The 9,054-nt window shown below is 37.8% G+C and overlaps 1 protein-coding gene across 1 annotated transcript in view; it reads right to left on the reverse strand.

Moving 5' to 3' along the window:
• SH3YL1 (SH3 and SYLF domain containing 1) overlaps positions 1-9,054 on the reverse strand; it is a 51,212-nt gene that overhangs the window by 22,026 nt on the left and 20,132 nt on the right. The window contains exons 7-10 of the mRNA XM_035889919.1: positions 8,214-8,342; positions 6,656-6,800; positions 5,908-5,980; positions 5,128-5,184 (exon numbers count right to left, since the gene is read on the reverse strand). Of these exons, the coding sequence (XP_035745812.1) occupies positions 5,128-5,184; positions 5,908-5,980; positions 6,656-6,800; positions 8,214-8,342 (404 nt within the window). The remainder of the gene's footprint in view (positions 1-5,127; positions 5,185-5,907; positions 5,981-6,655; positions 6,801-8,213; positions 8,343-9,054) is intronic.

Below are 9,054 nucleotides of genomic sequence, written 5' to 3' on the forward strand. Positions count from 1 at the left end.
GATATAAGGAAGAAGTTCTTTACAATGAGGGTGGTGAAACACTGGAACAGGTTGCCCAGAGAGGTAGTGGAGGCCCCATCCCTGGAAACATTCAAGGCCAGGTTGGACGGGGCTCTGAGCAACCTGATCTGGTTAGCGGTGTCCCTGCTCACTGCAGGGGGGTTGGACTAGATGACCTCTAGGGGTCCCTTCCAACCTAAAACATTCTATGGTTCTCTGCTGCTGATAAACTCAGGGTAGCATTTTTCTACTTTGTTCCCCATACTTACAAGATTGCATTTCATTTTTGTGCCATCACAAAGGTCTTTCTTTCTCTAGCTAAGTAGGAAAAAAGTTGTTTATGCTTGATATAAAAATATCTATTATTCATGTCTTTCATCATGAGTGGGAATACTCTTCGTGTCATTCGCCTACACTAACTTCAGGTGTCTAAAATTTAGTAGAGTCCTCCTCCCTGGAGGTATTTAAAAGAAGGATAGATGAGGTGCTTAGGGACATGGTTTAGTGGTGGGATGTCAGGGTTAGGTTAAAGGTTGGACTCTATGATCTCAAAGGTCTTTTCCAACCAAAGTTGTTCTATGATTCTATGATTCTATGAAAGATCAAGGAAGATCAAAAGGTGACTTGATTACAGCACAAGTGTCTCAATGGGAACAAAAAAACCCCTCTGGGTAGGCAAGGGCTCTTTATTATAGTGAAGAAAGCCACAACAAACATCAATGCCCAAAAGCTGCAGACAAATTCATATGGGAAGGCATGAATTTTTAATAATGAGGTTGACAAATCACTCAAACCATAATTGAAGGAAGTAAGTTTTTTTTAGCTTCTTAAAAAACAGTGACAAATTTCTCATCTGCCTCTGCGTCTTTATCAGTAGGCTTGATATAGCACTTCTTTCAGTATGTAAGAATACAAATATAGGCCTAATGGGGCAGTAAAAATCTGTTAATACTTTCATGTTATTTTCAAGTGAAAAGTTTCTGCTGAAAAAGCTAGTTACAATTCGTATTTTGATTTTTTCAAAGTTCTACTGCAATCAAGTTTGGGTGTGATGATTTTATGTACAATAATCTTAAGGGTTCAATGTCTACAGACAGACAATTTATTCAGTTCCAAAATCTGAAGAGGGCAGACATTTTCCCCAAGATAAAATTGAGTTTAAGAGTGGAAGGCACGAAAACCAGTGTTTGAGAGAAATCTAAAAAAAACCTTGAACACTTAGGCTTTACAGGCACAAGTTCTTATGAGTTTCTTAAGCAAATCATATGACCACTTTAAAAGATGCAAAGAGCATCATTACTTTCTCCTAATTATGACAAAATACCTACACTGTTATAAAAAGAAGTGCTTCTGTATTTACAATGAGCATTTTGTTTTACAGTATTACAGCCTTAGCCTCACCCTCTTGTTCATAAACATTCCTGAAAGGGAACATATTGCTGAGCAGAGGCAGAATGAAACTCTAAGCAAGTATACATTTTCAAGGCCACACAACTGAAGCCTGTGATGATTTTTGATAACCGTGAATGAACAGTGAAGGAATGGTGTTTGGAAGGAAAAAGTTTTTTGCATCTTCATTTCCATTCCTGCCTCAAGTCTGCTTCCTGATTATTTTAGCATCTTGGCAATTTTAAGCGATTCTTTTCCAAACGTGTGAACCAATGCTTTTTTGATTAGCTGAGCTGAAGAAAAAGTGAAAAATAAAATCTGACTTCTGATTCTGAACTAATTACATGTTAATGATTCAGTTCTCAGCAACATTCACTCTATGCCAGCTCCTGCTTTTACTAGCAGACAGCTACTCCTGCTGCTACCAGTTCAGCTGGGAAACCACATCACTGCAACATTTTCAGAATTGTATAGTATTCAGCAAACTGTTAGGAGGTTAGAAAGGTAAGTCAAGTAACCATTTATCTACAGTTTTGGTTACTTGTTGCTCCATGGCAGAATCCCAAGTAGGAGTAACTACAAAACACAACACCAGTGAAAAACTAATATCTAGGATTAGATATTCTAGTGCAACAAACTATCAACCTAATGTATCTAAAAAAAAATTGTCCCAATAACATAAACTTCTCCTGAGCCTACAATGCCCAACTAGTCTGCTAAAGAACCACGGGTCATTTATATTACAGATGTTGTACAGAACTCTGCAGAAATCTTCTATCCAGATAAACTAAAGCTGGATCGCAGCAATAAAGCTTGGAAGGACCAGTCTGCCCTTTTATTAGATTGTACAACGTAGAGGGGACAAGTAGAAAAACGAAGCTGCAAATGTCTAATTCTAGTAAAGCATGAACTTTCATATTTCTAAGCAAATCTAATTTTTTTATCTGAACAGTCTCCTGAAAAATATCTACTACTGTAGAAACTTCATACTTCACTGAATCACAGTAATTATATCAGCTATGAGTTTGGGTTTTTTTCCAGAATTGTAAAAGGTCTCTGCAAATTATTATTTTTTTTTTAAATATCATTTGTGGTATTCCCAAGTTTCTGGAAACATTTTAAAGCATTACTGAACCTCAGTTTACAGCTAAATGCATTACTTTAAGTATTACTCAGGTACGTAGAAACAATCTATGTGCATCTGAGTTCACGTATCACATTATCAGTTTAAAAAAACCATGTTTTTCACTTAACATTTTTCTTGCTTTTGCAACAGGTTATATTACATTACCTGTCTAGATAATTCAGGTCCACATAAAATAATTAAAAATGTTTCATTCACAAGTCTAGCTCTTCTATCTAATGAGAAGAATTGTTTCAAGCTTTCTACTACTTTTGTAACTGTTGCAAAACCAAAACCTCTAACACAATGCAAACCTCCCCCACCTCAACCCAAAAGCAAGTCCTTAACTACCAGCAACCCAGACAAGCCTGTTGCTCAATATCAAAACCTGCCCCTGCACCAGCCGTTATACCTAAAATGTAGCTTTCTAAAGATTAATTTCAAGCACTCCTCTATTAGTTATATAATAATATTTTTTTAAAACTAGAAAGATGCAAAAACTGTTGAATGTTTTTTTCAGATCACAGTAGAACATCCGTTGCAGCAACTAATCCTGCAATAAAGATTGGCTAGCACGAGCTATAGCTGCTCAGCAGCTCTGTTGAAATCATGGGGACCATGAAGAGCAGGAAGAGATTAGTGACAGGATGTATGGCCTTAAGGCTCCTTCTATTCTATCACCCAGCATTAACACACCCTTTGTTACTGATGTGAAAGGGACTGCAACTCTCTTCCAGCCTCCCATCAACATGCACCTATGCTAAGGTACTGAGACACTCAGGGGAACTGACTTCAACCCTTATTTTTTGCTGTGATAAGAACAATTCTTTAGCCTTTAGAAACACATAGTACTTCTGTGGATCCAGGTAGCATTTGAACCATTACCTATGGAAATACAACCTGCAGCAGAAGGTGAAATATACCATGCCAAGCTTGTAAACAAAAATTTATCATGAGACAACATTTCTTGCAGGAAGTGTCATTTACACAAGATCCTACTGCCTCTTGCACTCTTCAAAGATAAGCTTGTGTATTTCTAGAAATTGTTAGGAACCCTCAGTAGCAGACTGACTGAGTCTGCATTTTGATTTCAAAGAATCTTGAAAGTCATTAACAGATGGCTCGGGAAGATTTTTACCTCTTCACTTGCACCTGAATGGAAGAACACTCCCTTTAAAATACCAACCGGGTGTGCAAGTTCTTCCTACTGCTTTAGAAAGCTCTTCTCAGTTCATCAGGTTTTTTGAGACTGGGAAATTTTAGTTTTAATGGCCAGAAGGTTAATTTTTCATTTTTCTTTCTTTTTGGATGACAGCTGCTGAGCAGAGATCACTAGAGTAGAAAATTTTGATTTTCGGGAAGTCTCTGATCTGCAGAAGTCATATCAACAGCTCAGCTTAAGAACCTCCTGTGTTGGTCCCCTCAACACACCCCCTCCCCAACAGCACATATGGAGAGAAGATATGAAGGAGAATGCAAAGACAATGACACATACAATTTATCTTAATTTTAAGTGAAAATCTCTATCTGCATGAACCAAGAAATGAAAAATACAATCATTATTTTGGCCTTCAGACAACAGTTTAAACACTGTGTTAAATCAAAGTACTCCCCCTGAAAGAGACTTTTCACTGTGATCTATTATCAAGCTTGAGTTCAGCTCCATTTTCAAAAGTCAAGAAGAGATTCTTTTTCCATTTTATTTTCAAATGGTGCATGCAATATGTGAAAATGTGTGTACATATTCACATACATATACACATACATGTAGTATAGAATGCCTTGGTCTTGGTTTTGATCTGAGCAGAGACCACTAAAACATTTATCAAATGAACGATATATTTCATGGAAGAAATAATTTATTTCACTGACTTTGAAACAGCTAACAATCTTTTACCTGTGAAAGATGAGACTCCTGGTGGGAGAGAACACTATAGCAGCCAAATGATCATAACTACTTTGATAATAAAAATTTTCCTAGCAGATCACAAGTTTACACATGATGGACCGCATGGTTCAAAGAGTTACATTACAAATACTACAGAGTAAGATTCTCCTGGTAGAGCCAAAACTGCTTTAAGCTTAAGAGAATCAGAATAGAACAACGAACAAGTAGTATCTTTTTACTATAATGCAGAGTTATCTCAACTCAATGCAAAAACCTCAAGGAGTATTAAGTGCAATGGAAACCTGTGTTTATGGCAGCATAATCAGATATGACCTGTGGAAGCACTTTTTAATTAAAACAGGAGTTATAGTACATTGCATAAGGACCTGGACACAAGCTTGTTATATCAGCTTTCTTTTTCACTTCAATTAGGAGGCAACGTAAAACAGTTTTACTACTTTCAGTGCATTTTTCAAGTTCGCTGAATAAAGGAAAAGAACTTTTCCTCTTCAGGAAAAGAACACAGTTGTAGGACTGTAAAGCCAGGGAGTAAGATTCATTTATGCATTATTTTCAGGAGAACATACAAGACCTGAATCTCATTTTAACACATGGACAATAAAGAAAAATACAGACAGACAGCTACTGTTAGATGTCTTCCAAAGTACTTTTAGGACTTCTCGGATTCTGCACTGCATTAATAAAGTATGTGTAAGCTAGTACTTACCCACAGAGGCATAATCACTTGGAAGTTCAGGATAAAGTTTGTTTGTATTCTTTTTAGCTGAAAGAGAAAATTAAGTAGCAAGTTATAGGATATACTAACATATATTGTTATATTTCATATACTGCTTTTCTAATACATGTTCAACAGTTATAAAATGATTGCAGCTATCCAAGGAGTAGTACAGTAGAAAATAAGGACTTTGCCTTATATCCTTGTCCAGAAAAATAAATCGAGTTAACAATGGGAGCTACGCAGTAAAGCTGCACTTTCAATGACAGCACATTGGTTGACAAACTGTTATGGAGCCAAAACTCTGCCTCCTCTGCTCTTCTGTAAGACCTCTACCTATTAAAAGATAACGAGAACCTAAAAGAGAAATTTTAGTTTTCTATAAAACAGAAGTTTCCAGAAGTAGGACTAACGGCTTCTAGTAGGACTTGTTCTTTTTACTAAGAAGTTTCATTTTACCATGGGGCTTCTACATATCCAATAAACATAAATGCTTCCTTTGAACTACTACATGCTTCTGTAACTATACACATGCTACTTCTATAGCAAATCTGTCTGAGAGAAAAGGTTTGTTAATATAAATCAAACCCTTTACCCTTTATTGCTCATGGCACTATCCCAACATGGTTTCAGTGTTTGCCCAGGGAAGAGTATTAACAAAGTATTTTTGGACAGACAGCTACTACTATAATAATTTCAGAACATTCATTAGCTTCAGTGCTCCAATTTTACGTAAAGAATGAATTTGTCATTACCAAAATGTTTTCTAACCTGGTGGTGTTGGCCTAACAGTGGGTTTAGGTGGCTCTGGTCTTGATGATGGTCTAGCAGGTGGGTCGTTTACCTAAAATGCACAAACTTCTTTTAAAATATTGCATCACACCTGAAGTGGATTGTAACTTCAAAGCCTAGAGGTACATCAAGTTACACTGAAAAACATACCACTCTCTCTCCACTGAAAGTGTATGAACTCAAGAAGCACACTAAAGAACTACGCACATGTGTAGCAGTGTAGTGACATACACATGACTGTAAAGTAATTCAACATGGATTTAACAAAGATGAAAGTAAATGATTGTCTATAAGTAATATCAACCAGAAAACATCTTCTACGGTTGTCAGTATTGTATTGTAAATGAGATTGTTTGAATGGAAGACAGAAAAAATAGAAAAATAAGAGTATCCACATGAAACCTGGTACGCTCATTATTTACAGATTAACTTGATTAGGAATAGATGAACAAACTTTTCTAATCATCTCAGATTTTATATATGTTATTATTTAGGAGGTTATAAAGCAAACCCAGCAATATTCTTGTCTAGAAGAGCCTACCAGGGCAATACCTGAACGACTGTGTTACTCACATACAGTATCTGCAATGTATTATGCCTTTAAGCATTCAATACAGAATTTAAGAACGCCATATGAACATCAACATTCCCACTGACTAGAAATAGCTCAGAAACAGAAAAAGCCTATGTGAAAAAGAGGTGCACAAACCCTTCTTTGTTCCCTTACAGCTTTTCCTGAATTATTTTTTTGCTCTTCATTTTCATATACTTCAGTGAAGGATGCCAGAGTTTCATAAAGATCTTCTGCTTGAGCAGGAAAAGGCACATCACCAAGCAAGATGGCACTAGCCCGAATATCCTGCCCATAAAACCTGATACAAAAGAAAAGATGCTGGGTATTTGATCACCATTACATTTCAATATCTAGATTAATCCACCTTGCGTAAATGTTCCTCACTCCTCCCCGACTCCGCATTTCTGCTACTGATCAACTATTGAAAAAATGACAGAACTAGTTCAATGCTGTAAATTTTGCATGATAAGTAATTACAGCAAACTTGAATGCCTACTTATCACCTTATTTCAATGTGTTCTTCACCAGTATTTTGTTCCTGATCATGCAGAATACATCAACTAGACCATTTGAAAGCCAATCACACAGCAAACTGAAGAAAACACACACCACTTCTGCAAAGCATTGTCATAAATTTCTTAATGATGTAGTAAAAATCCTAAATGGAAGCACTGGAACCTCGAGATAGCTGAAAGTTACTTACATGCTGTCATTAAAATCAGTATTAGTCTTTGCTGATGTCAGCAGAATCAAAGTTTTCATAAACATGGAACATGCAAGTGCAAGACACTCAGCGGTTCCTTGGATTTTAAGCTTAATAGGCTGCACAAAGGTAGCAGCATTTCATAAGCTGGGTATTTTCTCAAATTCAGTGACGCTCTACACCAGGTTTTTTTGTTTGAAGTGGCCTAAAACAATATTTCTCATTATGAATTTCTCAACAGCTATCTTCTATGATACTGTACTGAGTTTACATGGCAAGGCTGTGGTATGAGGTGGTGCTGCAGGGTTGGCTTCTGTGAGAAGATGCCAGAAGCTGCTCCATGTTGGACAGAGCCAGTTCCAGCCTGCTCCAAGGTGGACACACTGCTGGACAAAGCTGAGCCCATATTTAAGAAAGGGTAAAAAAAGCTGCACAACGGCAACCGGGAGAGAGGAGTGAGAATATGTGAAACAACTTTGCAGACACCAAGGTCAGTGAAGAAGGAGGAAGAGACAGTGCTGCAGGTGCCAAAGCAGAGATTCCCCTGCAGCCCTGCAGTGAAGACCATGGCAATACAGGTTGTCCCCCCTGCAGGCCGGGGAGGACCCCATGCCAGAACAGGTGGAGGTGCTCTGAAGGAGGCTGTGACCCCATGGGAAGCCCGCACTGGAGCAGGCTCCTGGCAGGACCTGTGGACCCATGGAGAGAAGAGTCCATGCTGGAGCAGGTTTGCTGGCAGGACTTGAGACCCAGTGGGTGACCTATGCTGGAGCAGTCTGTTCCTGTGGGACTGCACCCTGTGGAAGGGACCCATGCTGGAGCAGTTCATGAAGAATCTTCTCAATACCCATTGCATGATGTCTAAATTGAAGACAGCCTTACCCCTCAAGAAACAATAAACTCAGCATAATATGTTCTCACAACAAATTCTTTTCCCAAATTGAATGTGTCCTAGTTCATTTTGTCACTGTACCTTCACTGAATTATCTAGATTTGAAGAGAACTTACTTGCGATTTGTTTCTTTCCTTTCAATTAAACAGGTTCCTTCCAAAGATACACCTGCAAACAGTCCTCGAGATTTGCAGTATGTATAGACAGCAGCAGAGCTTCTCAGGGCAACATCCCCTTCTAAGTTTCTACAAGGAAAAAAGTTTTGGTTGGTATTCTTCAATATGGCTTTGCAACATGAACAGCAACTCTCTTTTTATTTTAATCCTACCAAAAGCCAGCAAGAGTTTAACTTCTCTCTGTTCTTACAAACTCTATTAAGTATATTCAGCTGGGTCAGACTTGAAATCCATTTTCAGTTCTTATTTCAGACAGGACAAAATAATTAATTTGTTTGATAAGGTTTCCTCTGAAGCACAGAACAATGTTGCCTCATCTGAATGCTCATTGTTAGATCTTCTCCTGCATTCAGCAATCCGAAAATGATTAACCCAAGTTTTAATCATGTTTTAAAATATCTGATTAAGTTTGTGGTGACTTGGAACTCTATCCAATATATCCAAATCTTCCTTGATTTTATGGGGCCCAAACAAAATACTTCAAGTAAGGACTTATCAGTCCTCAACAGAGCTGGAAGATTACAACGTTTGTCCTACACAGGATCAAAGAATATTTTAGGTTTGAAGATACCTCAGACTGTCAGCCAGTCCAGCTTCCTGCGCAAAGCTCAAAGCAATCGAATTGAGATCAGGTTGCTCTGGCCTTTGTCTAGTCAATTTTTGAAGACTTCCAAGCAGACAGATTCCACAGACAGTCTGAGCAACCTGTGTCAATGCTCAATACAATAATGTTGACTTTTTTTTTCTCATGTCCAGTCAGAATCTTCCTTTTTTCAATTTA

Source organism: Egretta garzetta, unplaced genomic scaffold (assembly GCF_000687185.1).
Source record: "Egretta garzetta isolate BGI_Z169 unplaced genomic scaffold, ASM68718v1 scaffold62, whole genome shotgun sequence".
Taxonomy (NCBI): domain Eukaryota; kingdom Metazoa; phylum Chordata; class Aves; order Pelecaniformes; family Ardeidae; genus Egretta; species Egretta garzetta.